The sequence below is a fragment of the Amyelois transitella genome, chromosome 10, assembly GCF_032362555.1.
Source record: "Amyelois transitella isolate CPQ chromosome 10, ilAmyTran1.1, whole genome shotgun sequence".
NCBI classification, from domain to species: Eukaryota; Metazoa; Arthropoda; class Insecta; order Lepidoptera; family Pyralidae; genus Amyelois; species Amyelois transitella.
The window spans coordinates 9717735-9739911 of record NC_083513.1 but is presented as its reverse complement, the minus strand read 5'-3'; the positions used below and the strand labels follow the sequence as shown (position 1 = coordinate 9739911).

At 40.0% G+C, this 22177-nt stretch overlaps 1 protein-coding gene across 14 annotated transcripts in view; it reads right to left on the bottom strand.

Moving 5' to 3' along the window:
* The window catches only part of LOC106133065 (ankyrin repeat domain-containing protein 17), a 52572-nt gene that overhangs the window by 5222 nt on the left and 25173 nt on the right, over positions 1-22177 (bottom strand). For 4 of the 14 annotated variants that reach the window (XM_060946366.1, XM_060946365.1, XM_060946372.1 and 1 more), the window contains 29 exons: positions 20280-20364; positions 19935-19994; positions 18898-18989; positions 17530-17628; positions 16581-16721; positions 15053-15226; positions 14623-14762; positions 14335-14515; positions 13760-13981; positions 11993-12265; positions 11471-11639; positions 10832-11069; positions 10360-10492; positions 10009-10109; positions 9328-9544; positions 8953-9093; positions 8452-8586; positions 8203-8333; positions 6801-6956; positions 5621-5743; positions 5032-5181; positions 4407-4569; positions 3766-3868; positions 3191-3369; positions 2589-2720; positions 2102-2191; positions 1515-1649; positions 729-855; positions 370-458 (listed from right to left, as the gene is read on the bottom strand). In XM_060946366.1, the coding sequence (XP_060802349.1) occupies positions 370-458; positions 729-855; positions 1515-1649; positions 2102-2191; positions 2589-2720; positions 3191-3369; positions 3766-3868; positions 4407-4569; positions 5032-5181; positions 5621-5743; positions 6801-6956; positions 8203-8333; positions 8452-8586; positions 8953-9093; positions 9328-9544; positions 10009-10109; positions 10360-10492; positions 10832-11069; positions 11471-11639; positions 11993-12265; positions 13760-13981; positions 14335-14515; positions 14623-14762; positions 15053-15226; positions 16581-16721; positions 17530-17628; positions 18898-18989; positions 19935-19994; positions 20280-20364 (4179 nt within the window). The remainder of the gene's footprint in view (positions 1-369; positions 459-728; positions 856-1514; positions 1650-2101; positions 2192-2588; positions 2721-3190; positions 3370-3765; positions 3869-4406; positions 4570-5031; positions 5182-5620; positions 5744-6800; positions 6957-8202; positions 8334-8451; positions 8587-8952; positions 9094-9327; positions 9545-10008; positions 10110-10359; positions 10493-10831; positions 11070-11470; positions 11640-11992; positions 12266-13759; positions 13982-14334; positions 14516-14622; positions 14763-15052; positions 15227-16580; positions 16722-17529; positions 17629-18897; positions 18990-19934; positions 19995-20279; positions 20365-22177) is intronic. The other 10 variants (XM_060946367.1, XM_060946368.1, XM_060946369.1 and 7 more) reach the window with 10 other exon arrangements.

Here is a 22177-nt window from a genome sequence, read left to right as displayed (position 1 = left end):
GCGTGTAGCTGACGTTATGGAAACAATTATTCCTACATTTCTCTCCATAGCGTTCTATCCCTTTTCTACATTTATTTATTTTATTTACCAATTTATATAAACAGAATTATAATTATTTAAAAAAAACTTCGTTATAACAATCAATGGTACAAATATTATCTTTTTTCTTCTTTCTATAGTATTTTTATGTGCGATTAAGCTAATTCTACAATGAAAAAATATATATTACCTTATTACCCTGTAAAAATATATTACCTTTGAAATAAGTACAGTATTCGTCAAAATCACATGGTTTTGGAGCTGCTTACTATTAAATAGACTGCTTTTATCTTTGACTATTTATCTCAACAATAAAAAAAAATAACTTACCATCATGTTATGTCCATTTCTAGAATTGTCCTGGTAAATTGGTCCATTCCGGGATAAACCACTCATTTCCATCGTGTTGACATTGTTGCCTGCAATCGAAAATTCCAAGTTAACAAGCTTTCGCTATAGAAAGTAGCCTGTGTACTTTTAAAGGGTCAACATCAAATTTCACCAGTACAGAACATGAACCGTAATGTTGTCAATACGTCATGTGGCGGTGGTAGCGTGCAGTGTACGAGTAGTGTTACCTGTCTAGCGGTAGGCGTCAGCACTACAGAAGAGAAACCGTTAGTTTTATCAGGACCACGTGCGGTGGTGGTAGCGTATAGTGTAATGTGTAGCGGGTAGCGGGTAGTCACCTGTCTGGTGGTAGGCGGGCTGCAGCGGCGGCGTGGAGGGGTGCGAGGAGGCGCGCGAGCACGGCGAGCAGCCCCCGCCCGACACCGCGCCCGCGCCGCGGTACCCGGGGGCCTTGCTCGCGTCCACCTGCGGGTCAAACACACTCATATTGATCAAGGTGGACAGAGAGATGCAACAAGAGCGTCGATAGTCGAATCACTAAGGCCCGCTTATAATGCATGACGCGCCGTAAGGCCCAGATTCAAATCCCACCTAAGCCACGAAACAATGACTGGGTATTTTAGATAGTTAAGTACATTAGTTTGAAAACTAACCAGTGCTCTTATTACGGTAAGGGAAAACATCGTCAAGATACCTGCACATTCAGAACTGGATGTGTAACTATGATCGATTCAATAGCAGGCAGAGGTCAGATGGGAGTCGCTTCAGGTAAAAATCTGACTCACCAAAATCCAAGGTCCATGGTCAAAGGCATACCCCGAGCTACTCTCCAGAGTGGTGGGGATACAACCGGGACTAAAGCCAGGAGGAAGAAGAAGCACATGTATCATTCCAAATTGGGACAAATTCGCAAAAAATACTAACTTCCCTCATCACATACTACGAGTATGTGATTTGATTAGGGAAGTTATTATATTGTTTTTTCTAATCATTTCTTAATTTAAATTTTAATCAGAATATAGGGAGAAAAAAAGAAAAAAACCAACCAGAACTAAAAGCCTTATTCCATATTCAAAATATTTCTCAACTAATACGTGAGTTTCTCTTAGGTGGAGTTACACTACCTGCGGAGGCGGCATATCAACGTTGTGGGGCTCGGGAACGCTCCACATGCCCACGCCGGCCGAGAGATCATTGAACAGGGAGTACTCCTGAGCGCCGCCACCGCTCGATGTGCCGGCGCCGCTTGTTGACGATGTCTGGAACACAATAAACAAACATTTATAAATGTGTTCTCTTACATGTCACGCTAAAATGGGTGAGCGAAAACCATAGAGAGAATATTAACTGAATGTGTAACCATGATCCAACGTGTTAGATTTTTCTGCAAAGGTTGCGGTGGATGGACAATTGCCTACAAGAATTCCAGTTTATTACACTTTATATTAGTCGCCTTCAACGACATCCATGGCAATCATAGCATATTTCCGACTGCAATATCAACTTTCGATTTCTATCCTCGGAAACTGAAGATACGTTAGTTACTGCTTTTTTCACTAAAATAAAAATATCTTATTACCTCTTCATACAATTCAGATACAAATCATTAACTCTTTTCGCCACTTTGGCTGGTACGCTCTATCACGTAAGGTCAATAATAAATATGTAGTTTATAGGAACACTAAAAGTAAATAAAGGAATTAAAATATACCTGAGGAGTAGTGTTGATGTGTAGAGCAGATGACGTGCTGGGTGCAACTTCTTCATTCGCGTTCCATGTATTCGTAGTGTCAGGGCTTAGCTGCAAGTGAAAACAACAGTTTTAGATGTAAAGATAAAAAGTTTGTTTTGCCACAGACATAGAAAACATAAATTAATAAAAATAGACATAAGAATTACACAATGGGGCCTACTGCCATCGCTGAATGGTCGCCCTGATCTGTTAACCCAGAGGATCGCCCAATTTTCTAGTTACACAAACATAGGGACAGACGCGGGCAGTGACTTTTCTTTATACAATACTAGCGACTCGCCCCAGCTTCGCACGGGTGCAATGCTGATACTAAATACATTACAGAATGTCTTTATATACAACGTTCACAGCTTTTTATAGGCACGCTGCCGCCGCCCCGTTAGGCTAGTACCGCCGCAAGCGCTACTTGCCGCAATATCAAATCTGTAATATGGCGCTACAATACCTGCGGCGGCCTGTCGGCGTCCAGCTTGTCGGGCGTGGCGGCGCTAGTGTCGCGCTTCATGGGCGACGCGCTGGCGGCGGGCGCGGCGCTGCTCACGCTGCTGGAGCTGCTCGCCGCGCTGCTGCCGCTGATCTGTGGTGTACATAATAAATCGTTCGTTTAGCTTGAAAGGGATTAATAGAAGGAAAACTGACAGATGAGTTTAATTTGACGAACCGGCCGTTACTCTTGTTCTAAAACGGTAAACGAGAGGCAAAGAGCGCGCAATCTAAGCTTTGCTGCGCTGGTATAATCAGCTTTGTAAGAAGTAAATAAAAAAATATGATTTCGAAGGCATGGAATGTAATTCAATAAGTCAAACACATGAAGAGAGTTATGAATGTGAATGAAGTGAAGGAAATATGCAGAGATCGTGGCGAGTGGAAAGAGGTAGTCTCTGCTTACTCCTCCGGGAAAGAGGCGTGATTTTATGTATGTATGTATGTAAGTCAAACACTGCTACAGGAATATTCAAACCAGATAACCACTTTTCACTTATGAGTTCATTAGGAAAGACCTTCATACAACATCGTCCCCACTGTGAGATAGCTGTACAGCCTCACCATAGAAGACACAGTCCTGGGCTTGTCAGCGGGCTGGCTGGCGCCGAGCTTGGCCGCGAACGTGTGCGATCTGCCGCCGACGGCGCCGGTGTAGGACAAGGCGGTCTTCACCGGAGTGGCGCCGCTCACGCCTGACGACGGGGGCTGGGATGTCGGAGCGCGTTTCTCGGTCGCCGTCACTGGGGAATAGACAATTAATTAATGCATACATAATTATAGTCACTTCTATATCCCTTGCAGGGTAGACAAGGGCCAATACGCTTAAAAATACTGATAGGCCAAGACTTACATACAAATAGGTCAAACTGAGAACCACTTATTTTCTTTAAAGGCGGTTACAAATTCAAAGCGATGCTGTGCAAAATTTTGAAGACAATGTTGACTGAACAACATGAAACATAAAAGAGAGAAAGACGTCAATACACTTAAAAATACTGATAGGCCACGACATACATACATACAGATCAAACTGAAAACCACCTATTTTCTTTGAGAGCGTAATTCAAAGAGATGCTGTACAAGATAAAATTTTGAAGACATGAAAAGGTTATATGAAATATAAAAAACAGACATACCGACTGGTACCCGATGCCTGGCGGCGGGCGCGGCGGCCTGCTTGGCGGCCGCGGGCCGGTGCGCGGGCGGCGCGCGGGGGGCGGGCGGCGCGGCCGGCGCCGGCTGCGGGGGGGACACATTATATTATCCTACTAATATTATAAATGCAAAAGTTTGTGAGTACGTCAGTAAGGATGTTTGTGACCCTTTACGCAAAATCTACTGAACCGATTACGATTAAATTTGGTATGTATGTAGCTGAAGACTTCTTTTTATCCCGGAGTTCCCGCGGGAATGATAGGGTTTCCATGCGGACGAAGTGCGGGCACAGCTACTTAGATTTATTAATAAATAATCAATAGTCGGTGCCATATATGCTAAATATCTTTCCCGTGGATGTTGTAAAACGCGATTAAAAGATAGGCTTATAAACTTGCGTTTCCTCTTGAACTCGATGGGCTAGCAACCTGTTACTATTTCAATCTCAATTCCATGATAAAGCCACACAGCTGAACCTGACCTTTCAGTCTTTGTGTCACAAATAATGACAGCTTGCTAGCCCATCGCCTGCAAGAGGAATCCCAAGTTTATTATTCGAGGTAACAATGATCGAATCACGGATATTTGTGTAGCGTCTGTAAACAATAATATATCTATCTACCTTGGCGGGGGTATGCTTGGCCGGCTTGGCTTGTATCGGCGGCGGGACCGGCGGCGGCTTGGCGGGCGGCGCTCGAGGTAACAACGAAGCGATATCCGCTTCCGGATCACGGATCATGGCGGCGATAAGAGCGCCCGCTTGCTTTGTCGCCTCCGCTGATCCCCTGATGGAAGTGAGCGTGTAAATTAGTTTCAATAATGGTAAAAATTTCGTTTGCATGCTAGTTGAAAACTCTACGATACTTCGCATATTGCATATTGGTAAACAGTTGTTCTGTTATTAGAATCTCTAGAATGAGCTCCAAAGAATAATAACAGAAAATGCATCTGTAAATTAAACGTTTTTGTAGTGTGCCGTGTGGTTTACGGCACAATAAAAAAAAGAATAAGACCACTCCATCTCTTTCCCATGGATGTCGTAAAGACGACTAAGGGATAGGCTTACAAACTTGGGATTCTTTTTTGGGCGATGGGCTAGCAATCTGTCACTATTTGAATCTCAATTCTAGCATTAAGCCAAATAGCTGAATGTGGCCATTCAGTCTTTTCAATACTGTTGGCTCTGTCTGCCCCGCAGGGGATATAGACGTGACCATATGTATGTATGTAAATTAAACAAATCTCACTTGATGGTGATGATCCTCTCGCCTTGTCCCTTGCTCTGCTTGTCCACCTCGATGTGGGCGCCGGTCGCGGCGCGGATCGCGTTGATGTTGGTGCCGGCGCGGCCGATAACGCGCGAGATGGCGTGCGAAGCAACCGACACTTTCTTACAGCTATAGATAAACACAATTTGTTGGTTATTTACGTGTACATTGTTTTTGTGTGTGAGACACCTCGAGTCTGCCCGTACATGAACGGCATGCCAAACAGTTAGGTATATGGGCGATGGAATTCAAGCTCACGACAATATTTTTACTACTATGATATTTGTGATTATGCAAAAAAAAGGTACCATGATTAAAAAAGAAATATAGCTTTTAGTACGGAAATGATCGAAATATTAAAATCTAAAAAATTTACTGCTGTTTTGGAATTTTAGGAAGACATTGTGGTGTTCAATAAATCAGATAAAAAGACCTTTTTGAAAAGGCCGAACAATAACAATATAACAATGACAAGTATACCTTTAATCCAACTTGAATATAACATTGAAAATATTAGTGAAATGATTGACGTAACATTTCATGACAAAGTTTCGTCAAATTAACTTACCCAGGTTCGACGGTAGAGACGGCCTGCACGCTGGACTTGCGCACGACCTCTTTCCAACCCTCCTCGCGTCGGCCGCCGATGCAACCGCCTTTGGGCGAGGTACTCTTGCCTTCGATCTCCCATCTGTTATCATTCAAAACCACGATAATATACCGAAAATCTCACAATGTCTTTCTTAAAGAAAAAATTATACATTGACATGTTCAAATCCCGTTCATCCAGTTTCCAATTGCATCCTCTACCATTGTGTTTCGGGTCCAGGGGTCCGTTTTCCTACATTTTATCTTTCTACTTTGTCTGGTCTGCGACGTCTACAGTTTTCAGACTACTCCAGGATCATAGTCCCAAGAAGACCCAACCCCAAAAGACCCAAAGAGTTGAAGAAGTAACTAGGACTTACGCCAGGAGAATGGTGACAATACCCTCAATGGAAAGAATAATATAGCTTTGACTGGAATACTGCTATAAAATAGTGCAGCCCACAACATTGTAGAAAGTTCAACTGGACAAGTTGAAGTTAATTTAATAAAGCACCAAATTATAACACAATATCAAATAATACTAATAAGCGCATGCAATGACCAATGAACTAGTAAGAATAAAACATGCAACCATGATGAGATTCTAACTAGAAACTAATGATTTGCCACATATCTTGATGAATGGGATTATTTTACTGGAAGGATTAAAATTTTGTATAGAAAATGAATTGTAGATTAATAAATTTTTCAATTTAGTGGTTTAAGGATTAATATGAACCAGCTACTAAAACTTGAATCTTGATCTTATATTTTTTGTGGACAACAACAATGACAAGACGAACCAAGTGTTTCTAAAATTTCAGCCAATATATCTCAACATTTTAGTGTTACTATAAGATATGACAAATTTATTTCTTCTCATTCAAAACACGAGCCAAGTAAAAATATTTTAAAAGACACCGAACATCCAATTAATTACCTCGATGAAAGATGATTTTTTTAAAGTTCATACATAAAGCAATAGTCCATTATAATTAATAAGAAAATATTTAAAGGTAATGAATTGATGAGCCTATATTACATACAGAAATTAGCTCGTATTCAACAAGATGAGATGAAAGACGATTGCCGCGTGAGGACGTTATAGACAATGTTTTACTATCGAGTGATGAATTATCGAGTTATCTATCGGCACTTACGCATAGCTGTGTGACTTTTTTATTTTGTCAGTTGAGTCGACATCGTCTCTATCCAAACTGTAACGAGTGGATTCGAACACTTGGCTCTTTCTAGAGTTATTCCCGTATTTGTACAACTGTACTGTTATGTTCTTAGGGTTATCCTCTTCGGGTTTTCTGCAACGATAATAATTACACCTTTACCCCTATAGTCTAGACACAAGCGTTACAATGTGGAAGCGTAGAAAAATGTCAGAATAATTATAAGTGTGTCACACTTCTTGCTTGGTAATTACGGCAAATAATGTAATGACACTATTGAGCATTGTCAGTAGATGTTACAATGGTGGCAAATTAGACTGATCTGTTCTGCGCTTTCTCTTTGTATAGAAGACAAGTATACCTAGCCTTAATTTCCATTTTCTTGTATGATTAATATTTGAATCAAGCAAGACATGAAACTACAAGCATGCACCTAATTTCTGTGCAAAATAAAAACCAATAAACCAATTAATATAAGTCTTATTTGAAGGTGGCGGTACTAATGTATCTATTAAAAATATAAATCGTTGAAAAACAGATCGTTGAAATACGTTATTTTGAATGAGAGAAAGACAGTTAATGTTATTATATCTCTACCACAACAAAGAGACAAAAATACAATTACGGTATTTTTGAATATACCTACCACCTTACAAAATTTTGTACTTAGTATTTTTGTTAGTATCCATCTAAATTACAAAATAAGAAGCAAAATCAAATCTACCCTACAACTACAACCCCTTAACATTTGTTGCAAAACAAATATATAAAATGCCTAGACGAATGCCCATATTGAAATGTTCCACATTCATGTTCTAAGTTTGTATAATTGTGAAGTTGACGTCATCACGACGACGGTGCAGTTGGTTACCGCATCTTATGTTTGACTTGACGTTTTGGAAACGGCAGTAAACTTAGTTTTAAGTAATTTATTTGACGTCGACCAATGTTGTAAAACCAAAAGACATGATAATTATTAAGTGATAATAATGAATAAAATTTTTAAATTATGTATTTGAAAAATTTCAATTTGAATTATTCTTCTGTAACTCATTCGACAAATTTTATTTTTAAAAGACTAAGGGCTAGTTTTCAGTAGGCGGATAAGTTATCCGATAGATAAATGCAAATAGTAAAACAAAAGTACCTATGTGTAAGCGAAAATGTTTACGTTGACACTACTTTTGTTGTAAGGCAATTTATCTTGCGAATATTTTTTATCTGCCTATTGAAAATGTTGCTCTTTTAGTAAATCGCTATTAGCTTTTACTAAACGAAGCATAGTGACATGAGTAAATCCATCACTAAGTATTTGTAGCCGAAGCATATCGCCAAGGGTGCCATATTTGTTTCCCAAGTTATTGTAAGTATTGATACTAACTTGTCATGCTTCTTGTCCTGCCTTCGCGCAGGAGTTTCGGCGGGAGAGGCGGGGGCCACGTTCTCCTTCTCTTGTTTCTTGTCAGGTTTACTCGTCTCTTTTTCTGGCTTCGTTTCCGGTTTTTGTTTGTTCTAGAATTTTAGAAAAATCAGATTTAAGAAATAATCTCTAACAAAATAAACGATTTGAAAAAAAAAATCTGAGGATGTTTACCGCGAACATTAATTACATATATCTGTGAATAGTTACCTTGTCGGGTTGTTTCTTGGCGGGCTGCGCAGGCGGCGGCGGCGGCGGAGGAGGGGTCTTCTCGTCCTTCTTCTTCTTCTTGCTCTTCACGCTCGGCGCGGGCGGCGCCTTCACGTCAGATGAAGAGCATGAGCCCTACGGCGGAATATCATTTTTTTATTAAGTTGGTTCTAACACTTAACTTTTCACAAATAAAATTAGACAAACGGTGTCAACCTAATAAGACACAAATGTCAAATACTTTTCAAAAGTTTCAACTACTATATTTATATATCTACGTAGGCTAGAAACTATCATCTGTTGATGTCAAATATTTACGACACCTGTAACTACATTGTTATATTTAGTCCATCCTCTATTAATATTAAAAGGAAGGATAGATGTGCATCACAAAATTTGTGGCCTAAAGTCACCTGTCATACGACCCTTTTACCACGATTGAAATACCTCATTTGCAAAGGTGTACTCATACGTCAACTTAAATACCGGGCCCTTGCTTACCTGTGAGTTGGCGTCGATGCCGGAGTCTCCCTCCTCCTTGATCTGGGGCTCGTCGTCGGGCTCCCCCGTCTCGGACTCTATGGCCTTATCGCAATACATCGAGTTCTTGTCGTTTTCAGCTTGTAGCTTACGTCGTTCCTCCTGTTAATGTAAAAGGTTAGATATGTGTGAATCGGAACTCAATCCCACGAAAATATAAGGTGCTGGAATTCCTTAGATGGGCTTATATCAGTGCCGGAGTGAAACAGTCGTGTATTTTTATCCTTAAAATAAAATAATAAGGAACAAAAAGACGTAAAATTTAATTTAAACATTGGTTTTACGCGTTAATTTACGTAAACACTTGGCACTTGTTCAAAACACATAACATATTACCTTCTTTTCCATCTTCTTCTTTTTCTTCTTCTCCCGACGTCTAGCGGCGGCCTGCCTGCGACTTTCCTCGCGGCACCGTTCGGCGTCCAATTCTTCAAGCAGTATGGTCGCGTTCTGGTTGGCCCGAGCCGCTTGCGTCTCTTTGGCGGCACGAATCACGTGAACACACTCTTGGCATTTCTCTAACAGCTCCTTGTCCGATATTGTGCAGATATACCTGTGAACGAAACGTTTCACATGATTCTTTCAGTGCAAAGATTGAAAGTTACAATAAAAAAAATATAAGAATATCACTCCAGACCCAAAGTGGTGAAAGATGCAACTATGAGACACAACACAAATAAATTACAGATGCCTCTACTTGAGCGTTAATTGAATTGGTATCCAATATTCTTACCTTGTTCTTTCCAATATTCTTTGCCGTGTGGTTCCCGGCACTATTACAAAAAAGAATAGGACCACTCCATCTCTTTCCCATGGATGTCGTAAAAGGCGACTAAGGGATAGGCTTATAAACTTAGGATTCCTCTTTTAGGCGATGGGCTAGCAACCTGTCACTATTTGAATCTCGGTTCTATCATTGAGCCGAGTGGCTGAGCGTGGCCATTCAGTCTTTTCAGGACTGTTGGCTCTGTCTACCCCGCAAGGGATATAGACGTGATCATGTGTGTGTATTCTTACCTTGTCATTTCTTGATCTGAAGGGAATTGCGTGACGACACTGACCATCCATTTGACCACTTTAGTGTGGCCTTTACGGAAGGCGGCCATCAGGCATGAAACCTATAAAAAAAACAACAAGTAGTAAGTTAATGTCACGTCAATTTCCTAGAGGGGTAGACAGAAATACATCTCTAACCTAGCCATAATACCTACATATTTCTTATGCTTTATTTACATTAAAATAATAAAACAAATATCGTTTATTTCCTCAGATAACAAAGAACATTGTACCACACTCTCATGGAAGCTGGGGTATTTTTATGTGAAGTTAAATATGTACATCAAATACAAATATAAAGCTTATAAATACCTTTCTATTGTCCTGTGAGTCGATGTCGGCGCCGGCGTTGTACAACATTTCGACGACGGCAATATGGCCGCCGTTCGCCGCCAGCCATAAGGGGGAGTTGCCTTTTTTGTTTTTCACCTCTACCGCTGCTCGCCTAAAAACAAAGCCAAAAATTATGTACAGATATCAAGATAATCTTTGCTAAATTACTCCACTTTATATGTTAGATTGGGACAATACTGTTACATGCCATATCATAAGACGCAATCTTTATAGCCATGGCCTCCGCTACACAGAACACCAGCTAGCTCATCTTTTTCACTATCGCATTTATTTTTTACCGAGACAAACGTCACAGTTCCTAGCCCAATAACACCAATAAAGTTTCTTAATGTCGAATTGCGTGGAAACAGCTCAGTACTTGTCCCTTAACATCGGCGATAGTGAGTGGTGGTACAAAGGTCAAGTCTTCACCACGTAGCGATGTAGTTACCTGGTGAGCAGCAGCTCCACAAACTTGGTGTGCCCCTTGTCGGCGGCGATGGTGAGGGCGGTGTCCCGCGAGGACGGCACGGGCGGCGCGTTCACGTCGGCGCCCTTGTCCAGCAGAACGCGACCGACCTCAACATATCCACCGCTGGCCGCTTCCATGAGGGGGGTGAGTCCGGTTTTGGCACGGTGTTCCACGTTCGCCTTTCGGTCTAGGAGTAAGCTCACTACCTCGTGTCGACCTGACAAATAGATTATGATAATACATTTTAATTGGAACTTTGGAAGACACGTATTTTATCACATTATGTGGCAAATAATTGGTCCCATTTCGGATTCGACCGCAATAAAAGGCTAGATAGGTTAGGAACAACGGACGTTAAAGTTATTAAATATTTATGTTAAAATAAATATATAAGGGACAAATGACACAGATTGAGCAAGCCTTTGTAAGTTAAAATCCGTAAAAGATTTGCTTGTGCTATTTGGGATTCTTGTTGTCGTATAGATGTCTACATCATTTCGTCGTCTCAGACATTATTCTTTACATGCGACTCATCTGCAATTTATCAGAAAATCGACAAACTATTTCTCCTTTTTTTTATCTGTGGCGTCAGAGATGAGATATCTATACAATATTTACCTTGGAAGCAGGCCAGGGTAAGAGCGGTATTGCGGTTGGTCTCGATCTGTGCGTTGATGTCGGAGCCACAGTCGAGCAGGAGTCTCACAGCCGCTGTGTGACCGTTCATGGCGGCCAACATGAGCGGAGAGATCCCTAGCTTGGAACCCGTGCGGGAGTTTATCTCCGCCTGGAATGTCAAATATTTACTACATGACATAAATGGGGCTATTGGAAATCAGGAAATCTTTGCCATTACCAAGGGACTATGTGGTTGAAGAATATGATCCAAACAAATCGTGACAAACTCATTAATATTTTTTGTTTACATATTTTGACAAGTAATGAAGAACGACGATGCTCAATGGTCAAAATACCTTTAAAATTTTTAGAAAATTAAAAATGTCGCTACCCCTATTTGCGTTTGTCAAACATAAAAGGTGACTAAGGCGGCTAAATTATAAAGTGTTATTAACTAATCGATAGCTATGAAAATGTAGTAATTTCTATAATTTTCTAAAAAAAAACACAAGCTTCAGTAACCTGATGGTGCAACAGGAGTCTGATGATGTTAACGTAACCACCCGACGCGGCCAAAGAAAGGGGCGTATAATCCGACACATTTCTATGTTCCTTGTTCGCGCCGCGGCTCAGTATCAACTCGACCACTTCGTATCTTCCCCCGCTGCACGCGAGCGACAGTGGCGTGTCCTTCGTCCGTTCGGACTGGGCTTCGATGTCTGCGCCGTGGTTGAGTAGGATTTCCACGATCTTCTCGTGGCCCGCCGTCGCCGCTAGGATGAGTGGCGTGAAACCCTGTGTCAGAGAAGTTTATTTATTAGTGTTATAGCAATATAAAAAATATCTTAGCTTCTTACACTTTATAGGTGGGTTCTCTACCCAGCGTTTATAAGTACGTGGTCGTCGTTATGCAGATTTTATCTGCTATAAGATTGGTTGTTCAGAACGTTATGTCTTTAGTGCATATATAAGGTGATAAGTATGAGGAAAAATGTTGATGTTCATACCTATTCTTGTTCCGGGTTATCTCTACAGTGCGAGAAGCAGTTAATTAAAACAAACGATCCGAGGATAACGATATTATGTCGCATCAGCTGTTATATTTAGCTGTACAAGCTGTTAATAAATTAATATAAATGTACTAAAAACCAAAAAATAATAAAATAGATACAGTCGTGGGAATTATAAACATATGCATAGACTAGACTAAAATAAAACCGTGGGGCACGTCAATTGTCTACAAATTATAGACTTAATGTGCGATAGAAGAATCGTTTAATTCGTCGTTAGGCAGTTGGCCCGCAGACGGTGCGCAAATTACTTACTATTTTGCTGGCTAGCGAGGAATCGTTTCACTGCTCGTAGTTTGTCTTTAATCGACAAAACTTATGATAAAAGTACTACTCGCTCAACATTATGAAACCCTAAAACTTGCTTAATCGAGCTTGCTAACTTGTTTCCACATTCTAGCCCTACTTATCACACGTCCATCGTTGTCGGTTGAACAACTGCCTAATTATAGTGTAACATTACAAAACAAACATTTTAATCAACGATTGTAGACAATTGACGTGCCCCACGGTTTTATTTTAGTCTAGTCTATGCATATGTTTATAATTCCCACGACTGTATCTATTTTATTATTTTTTGGTTTTTAGTACATTTATATTAAACATTGCAATGTATGTTTAACATAAAACCGTTTAACTTAAAAAGTTTTTTTACCTATTTTTATTTTCTAGTTTTTAGTTTTTATTTCGCATTCTGTTGAGACCTTTCATTTGATACCCATGTTGATGGGATTGATAAAACCTAAGTTATCCGCCATTTTGTAGAGGCCGCCATCTTGGATTTCAATTTTTTATAGTATATTGTATTCTGCTTGTTGAGCCCTTTCATTTGATACCCATATTGATGGGATTAATGAAACCTAAATTATCCGCCATTTTGTAACGGCGGCCATCTTGAATTTATAATGATAATGAATAAACATAATTATATTGTCACCAAAATCCAAAGTGTATACAAAATTTCAGATTAATCGGTTGACAGGAAGAGGGTGAAATTTGAATTACTAAATTTGACCCAAGAATAAATAAAACAAACGGGGTGAGCTAAATAAAACCGTTTAATTAAAAATACAGGCACTTAAATGCCCACGTAACGTGCCTTTATTTTATCTTGGGACGTATCAAATCATGTTACAATGATCCTTGGTCACCGAGCGACTCGGTTTAAAATCGGCTGTACAGTCGGTGTCGTGGTTGTGGTGTGGGGAGACACACTGACCTTCTTGTCGCGGTGCTCGATGTCGGCGCCGCGGGACAGCAGCAGCTCGGCCAGCTCGTCGTGGCCGCCGGCGCAGGCCAGCGTGAGCGCGGTGTCGTGGTTGGAGTCGGTCTCGCCGTCCACGTCCATGGCGGAGTAGGCGGCGGGCGCGGGCGCGGCGGGCGCTCCCAGCGGCCCGGGCCCGCTGCCCGCCGTGCCGCCGCCGCGCTCCGAGAACCGCACCTGGGGAACGGACAGGTAGATAGATATATATATATATATATATATAGAAATACCCTTCATAGCACATCAAACAACAAAAGGCGGCTTTATCGCATTATGTAATCTACTCCAATTCAAATTAAACCCAGGTTTAGTGTTCAACATCATAGGCCAAGATTCGACGGACAACCTTCCATTACAATGCAGAACACAAACAATTATCCCGAAATCTATAACGTTCGAAGTCGATTGCGCTTGAAAGTCGTGATTTCGTCATCCTAAGTAAAAAGATAAGACTAGGCAAAAGAATAATTTTATAAATAGGTACATAAACATTCTGCAATTTTAAAACGAAATAAAAGAACATCTCTCACATTGCGAACTTTCTTCTTAGCGGCGGTTGTGTTGTTATGGTGGTGTTGTGGAGGTTCCCGCTGCTCCCGCTTGTAGTGGGGCGCGGGAGCGGGCGCGGGGGCGGGTGTAGGAGCGGGGGCGGGGGCGGGAGCGGGCGCGCCTTGCTGGGGAAGCGCGGGCGCGGGTGCAAACGTACCCGCTCTGAAATTGATGAAGATTTATGTAAAAATAGAACAGTATTTATTCGCTAAACGAAAAATATTAAGTAACCCTGAAATAAAGACTAACTTTAAACATGTAAAGCTCACCTATAGTCTTCGTAAGGTAAAGTAGGTGGCGGTAGTGTGAAGTGCGGTTGTAACGTAGGCTGTTCCTCTTCCAACGTCACATCGCCCACGGCGTTCGGTGACGCCGCCCGCACTCGGTATTGGCAATTGCTGCCCACCTGCTGCGTTACAATACGTATTACATACAATATTCATTGAAAATCGTGATTTTAAAAAAAAGTACCTGACATTCTTATCTAAAACTGACATTATGTTGACTGCAGAATTATAGATAAATTTTTATCAGGCATTGATTCCTGTTGGAAGAAACCCGGGGTCCTATGACCTAAATTTAGGGTGTGTTACTCAAGAGAATGTGCACGTGCAACCCTCATAACTAACCTAACCCAGCATGGAACGATATCATTCCAATATTCGCATCTCATTCTAATGTCTTTAGAGCTCATCATACCTGCAGGTCTGCGTAGTGTTGGTGGTGGTGATGCTGATGGTCCTGCCTCGTCAGGGCTTCCTCAGCAGCAGCCAGCAGCCTTCTCGCCTGTCGCTCCTCACTCTCTTCTCCCTCAGGTGAAGTGTCCTCCCCGCAGGACGCCGAGAGGATTTCGTGAGACTTCTGTTGCATCACCTGTATCGGTTGAAGCATCACTCAGGACATTCGGGTAGTTTTATGTCTAAATGTTAAGTTTCCTGAAGTATTTTGCTTAGTATGTATCCACGTATGTATAATTAGACAGTTTCTTTTTGCTCGAGTCCAATAGACACTTGTGATTAAAGTTTTGAGGCAAATGTTAGTCTTATGTTGTTCATTTTTTATAATGACGTCAGATGTTACGTAGTCAGAGGTGTTATGAGACGGTAATATAGTGTAGTGACTAACAGTTGAGATTTTGATCAAGAATGCCCTATGAATAGAGAGAGATGATAATCTCATTACATTACCAAGGTAGTCAAACCTTTAGTATAGCCTACATATAGTGTCTCTGGAGTATGAAATGAGAGAATTATAAGTATTTATTTACTACAGTGGTTAATTATTGGTTTGTTAATGTGAGAATGTGATCGTTATTGCGATTAAATAATGAGAGAGGTGATGATCTCCTGCAGAATTAAACGTGTTTAGTGATGAGAGAGGTAATGTTTTCCTGCACAACCAGACGCAAGTCGCTGGCCAGTAAGTCTATCGAGGAAAGTCAAATATGGCTCTGATTTAAAGGGTGTAATACACCTGCATTGGAGGGCCATGCTCAACGCCATTTTTATCGTGTGAAAAACTATCGCTGTTTCGCTTTTTATTATGACGTGAAACGGGACAGAGATTGTTTGTTGCGCGATAAAATGGCGTCGTGCCATGTTTCGGAGGCTGGTGATATATAGCTCTGGCAGTATATAGAATTACAAATTTACATTGGAGCCAAGAGATGTAATGATGATAATAATTATAGGACCAGGGTAGATCGATGTAAGGTTACATAGGCGGCCGATAATATCTTTTGCAGCATGTAAGTGATACTTTAGATGCTGTGAGAAGATCTAATGTCTTTAGGGGTATTCGGGTTAAAAACCTGATTACCATATAAATTTGACGTACTATGCATTTCTTCAACCAGACCAGCATTGATTGGGAATATGCATTGTGAATGAAGAGTGAAAGATGAATGATGACATACAAAGACATAGATCTAGCTAGTCGCCGCGAATATTTATGTATGATTATTTGTGCTAGCCAGAAATTTTATACGAAATTTTATATTAATTTAGACGAAACAAGTAATAAACGCCCTTCTTCTATAGCATTAATGGTTTCAAACCGAGAAGTTTACGTGAAACGCCTAATCAGAAACCGTATTTGCGAATATGATTAAAGACTAACTTTTTAAAACGCTCTGTTTACTTCAAAGTCGGGGAAAACTTGACGCGCTCGTTTTTGTTTTTGAGATTTGAACTCGTGTCTAGCTAGACGTATGTTTCTGATGATATACCTGCAGCACCAACGATCGCAGTTCGTTGGGCGGCAAGGCGACCAGCGAAGGCACCTCCCTTTGGAGATACGCGAGCACCGCGCTCAACTCTCGGGCTTCCACCCCGGCTGCGCCCGCGGCCTCCTCGCATACCAATTGACTCTGGAATGTTCGTTCCAAAGTGAGGATACGTCGTCCCCATTCCTAGTTCGCCCATTGCGCTTTCACGCTCTCTCATTTTATACAGATAGGCAACGAGACTTATGATTTCGTTATTTTTGAGTGGGGGAATAGAACAGTCGATTAAACTAACACTAGTTGCACCCTTTGGGCATTCACGCTCTCTCATATAGTTTATACAACCTCAGATGGGCATTTGCGATATATGATTTTGTTCTTATCGGGTGAACGGAATAGAACAGCCTATTAAAGTAACAACGGATTCTGAATTTGTAATGTATTTCCTAACGGCCTCTGACGTCTGTCACTATCAAAAAAGGGTAGATTTCTAAAAATTTTCTAACTGAACTATAAACAACTAACTAATGTTCCAGTTCTGTCAGTCGAGTCGAGCATAAATACATAAATACTATGTCAAATTTTGTTCACAGCATATCAGAAATCACTGACCGCAAAAGAACCACATTCGTCTACCGTAAATTATATTGCACCGTCTTTTGCCATCACATCGGGACTGCAGGCGAGCCGGGTATGTATTGCCACAATTTGGATAATACTTATCGCGCAACTGAATTTTCTACAAACACAGCTCGAAGGTTGTACGACATTTCGCTCAAGTTTAATCGTAATTCATCGGAGTGCGGTTTCCTAGTTGGCGGTAGAAGGTGGAATCGTCATCGATGAGTAATCCCTTTGGCTTCTAAAATCATCATCGTTCGGGCTTGTTCCAATAGACTCCTCACCTTTCATTCGAACAACTGACAAATGTAATTATTATTATTGCACCGACCTGTAACGACCTCGAGTTGGGCCTGGGCTCGCCGTGGGCGTACTTCTGGTGTTGCTGCGCGGCCAAAAGCTGCTGCTGCTCCAGCTCCTGAAGCAGGTGCTGGGGATCAACACACCCGTGTACATCTCACGACATGTACGAGTAAAAGGAGGGAAAGAAATCGTAGTCGCTCGCAAAGGAACTTGATGAAAAGTTGGTTCGATCCCGTAGACCATAAGATTTCGGTTTGTGTGAATGTTTTTCAGTAGGAGACTGTTCGTAGTTCGTAGAGACAGTCGGCATTGTGGAGCTTTAATTTTGATACCCAATTATATCGAACACGACGTCAGTTTGTTGGGCGCTATTGTACCGAAAAATTTAAACAGCCGTTTGCATTTTTGCAAAGTTCGACGTGCAATCTTTTTACAATACCCTTAAAATGATTAAAAGGATAGCAAATCCGTTATTCGAAATGTAAGTAAATTTAAACAGTATTTTAATTATTTTGATATTGATGACATATGTATAAATAATACTTTGCTTTTATTTTTACATAAGGACAACGCTAACTAATTAACATCTACATATATACTTGTTCTCCTCATACTATAAATTTCGAGGCTTTGTTTTTACTTATAAATACTTCAATTTACATGTACCTACCGAAGTTATAGATTAAAGATATTTTGATTTATGTGTAGATGATTCCTAACGCCGTTAACTTTCTAATCATCTATGTACTACTTTCTTAAACCCTTTATCTTCCTCTATTATCTCCAACTACACTTCAACGTATCAGTCTACTATTCTCATACCTAATGTGTGATAAAAACAAATGAATTGTGAAACTATAGGTACTAATAATCAAAATCACCCTTGAAGTAGCGACAACGGCGTCGACGCCCACTTTCCTAAGGTGTTGATCGAGCCGCTGTAAAGCTTCCATCAGCAAGAATTTGCAGCCGACCTTACTGCATTTGCGTGTCTTGCGCGTGGGAGGGCTCTAATAGCACGATATTTGTTTATTTCAAGAATACTCATAGGCATTTGTTTCCTTTGAACACTTGTCAAAGATTTACGGTTATTGGAAATCGTATTATATAACATCAAAAGGTTTTCTTATTTTTTTTTTTAAATTTTCAATTAAATTATCAAAAGTTAATATATAAACTTTTGATGCCAATAGTTATATTAGGAAACATCGCTGTAGAAAACCATTAGGAAACCTATAAATATTATTATCCTAAAAAATATTTTCAAATTATATTTTACGGTAAGAAAACATAGAAAAAGAGACCACAACGTTCAGCGTATCCTTACAAGCATTATAATCCATAGATTAAGAAAACCACTTCCTATCAAGTGGACCTTTAAATCATTAAATCTTACCTGATTAAGGTTGGTGGCGAGTTGATTCACTGGGAACATCTGCTGGGGAGGTGGGTACGGAGGGGTGGTCGGGGGGTGAACGGTTGTTACTCCTGTGGGCAAACAGTTCGTTTATTATTTTTGTAATTTGACAAAAAAAAGTAAGAACAATAATGAGTGCGAAAAATGCTACAATTAACTATAATCTGAGAAGAATAAAATAAACGCAAAAGCAGATTTTACGTAACAATGATAAAATCATAGAGGATGGAAGGAATCTTTTTAAATAAACTTAATAAAAGCGCCGAAATTTCAGTTTAAAAACAAATGTAAGGTAATGTTACATGTTAGTGAATAAATAACAATGTTAAGTATTTTCATACGCCAATCGCAGCACTGAATGTTGCGAACGCAACCTGATTGGTCAATTTCTTTCTTTGGTAATATGTATTATGTTCCGTGATGATAAGTGATGAAGACATTGTAGTTTAACCTACAAATGAGATCGATACAGGGACGGAAAATTGAATATATGAAGATAGCAGTACTATACCCTGATTGTTTATTTATTTATTTGTAACAGCGTTAGGCCAATACTAGGCTCTTTCATATGTTGATTACTAGACTCAAGTGGTACTGCTGATAATGACATACATATAATTACGTTTATTTCTGTACGTAGTACGTAGACAGAGCCAACAGTCTTGAAGACTGGTAGGCCACGTTCAGCTGTTCGGCTCTTTTTACGACATCCATGGTTAAGAGATGGAGTGGTCTAATTCTATTAGTGCCGGGAATCACACGGCACAAAGTAATTGGTAGATATATAATTATATGTTAAGGATGAACATATAAAGTTGATATTAATTAGCTATGTGCGACACATACCGTGCTGGCATGTGCACTATAAATTAGAGTTGCTTTAAGCGTCAAGGTATTCCTTGCTTGTCCCATAAAGGTGTGATTTTAGAATGAACTGCGAGAGTATAGTATGGCTATCTACATATATTTGAACGTTAGTCACACATGTAACATGATAAGCGCAGGCGGTAACTTGCCTTGCGCGCAGAACTGTAGGTCCAAGGCGTGGAGCGCAGACGAAGCCAGCGTCGGCGGACCTTTACACAACAATATATGCGCTTAGACTACTACTACATTTGTTTTTCTAACAGTAGACGGTAACCATGTAACCTGAAGAATATACCTCTAGCAATCTTCCATATGATTTTCTCTCATTTTCAGTAAGAACACATTTTGCAACTTATATTTTATCTATTTGGGCTTAATCAATCGTGAGAGCACTAGTTCACAATCATTTGCTCAATCCGAACTGGATTTCGACTTAAGGCAAATTAAGTTAAAGTTGAACGTCGTATTCGTAATTAAGTGATTATGATTCATACCTGAGGGGTCGGCCAATTCGAGCATATTCCTGTCTACCTCCGGCAGAGCATCGTTTCTCGGCGCCCCACCCATGGAGTCCACACGCTGAAAACAATAACAATTTATAACCAAAAACTTATTGACTGTGGCTTATAGTTTTAACGAGAATTTCTATCTACTATTATGTCGTGCATTTGTATTGACTCATGAAATATTTAATAAAAAGTCTTCGTACAAATTATAAACATTTAACATGCTTCAATACAAATGTTTAGAACAGGTAACAATAAAGGAATCTGTTAATAAAAAAAGAAAACTAAATCTACACGAATTATAAGGTGAATTACTGTCTTACCGAAATAATTGGCGACATTTTTATCATTCACATTCAAACTATCTAAAATGCGTCATTCTAATAAAACACGAACAAAGTAACGAATGAAAAAAGAAGCCTAGGAAGACTGGTGTCATATGTGACCCAAAAAAGTCAGTAGAGTTGCAGGGGGGTAAATACATAATTAGGGCTGTAATTTATATGGCAGCGATACTGGCTGTGAAATACAGCAAAGAGCAAGAGAGCCATTGTATTTTTTGACAAGGGTAGAAAAAGAGGAAGAAAAATCTGCAAGATGCAAAGCTAATAAACTTGAAACTGACGATTCCAAATACAAAAATGGAGACGCCAATGTTAGAAATTACAATATAATAAATTATATGATTAGAATAAAGATATAATATAATGAAAATATTAGGAAGGACTCCTAGTAAGGATGATATATATTTATTGATGAAACATTTTGAGAAAGATCAAGAAAACAGATGAAAATTGGCTATCACTTCCCCTTCATCACCTCATCAGTGATTATAACGTGCTTCATGCCAAACAAAGCATTCGTGTTCAATTAGAATAACATACTACAAAAAGAAACTCAAAAGAAATACATCTAATGATTTCATGATAACTTGACTCACATTGAAGTCATGCTCAATGTTGTGTTTATTTTTAATTTTCTTTTTCTTGTTAACGTCCTTCCACGTGAAGCCCGGCGGGAGCGTTAGCTTAGCCATGGCTCCGTGGCATATCTACCAGTGGGAAGCAAGCATTACAATGAATATGGTACATTTCAAATTCACAATGTTGCATGTTGTTGGAGGAGTGAATAAATCAATTTAGCAAGCAGTTGGTTATATGAACATGGATAGGGGTTACTCATTCACAAGTATAAAAAGTGTTATATTATGCTTGCGTTTATAAGTTAACTGAGATAATATTGTTTTGTCTATTTATTTATTCCTATACATTGATGGCCATTGTGTCAAACAAATGAAATATATTTTTAATTTAGGCCAACTGTCTAACAGACTGTGTCTGGTGCACTACTTTTTGGAATGTGATTCCAACATAGCTTATAAGTATACATATAAAGTACCTATGTATATAAAAATCCCAAACCTGATTGTTGAACATTTTTTTAATTCAATATTGGATTAGGCATTTGTCTTCCATCTTACCTGATGTTAAGTGACGATGAAGACATCTTTGGTGATGATGCGTAAGTAGTCAGAATGGGATTTGTCTGGTCTTCTGTTGGGCTATGGAAAACGACATCTCTGAAATCCAACGCGACAAAGGAAAGATCTTTCACGAGGCTGTGTGGATAATGTCTATGCTGGATGTGATAGTAGGAAGATGACGGCAGATGTTAGACTCCGTCACTAAAGAGCTATTGTTCCGCCTCAAGAATGACTTCTCTGATGTCGAAGCCAATACATTCGACTCACCTGATTATGCGTTACGTCTGGCGGCAGGCGCAGTTAAGAATTAAATTCTTGTAGATAAAGCGATGATTCAGATTCTACCACCACCAAAGGGATCGTCCGCTACGTTGTTGGGATGGTGACCGCCTCAGCCTATGCT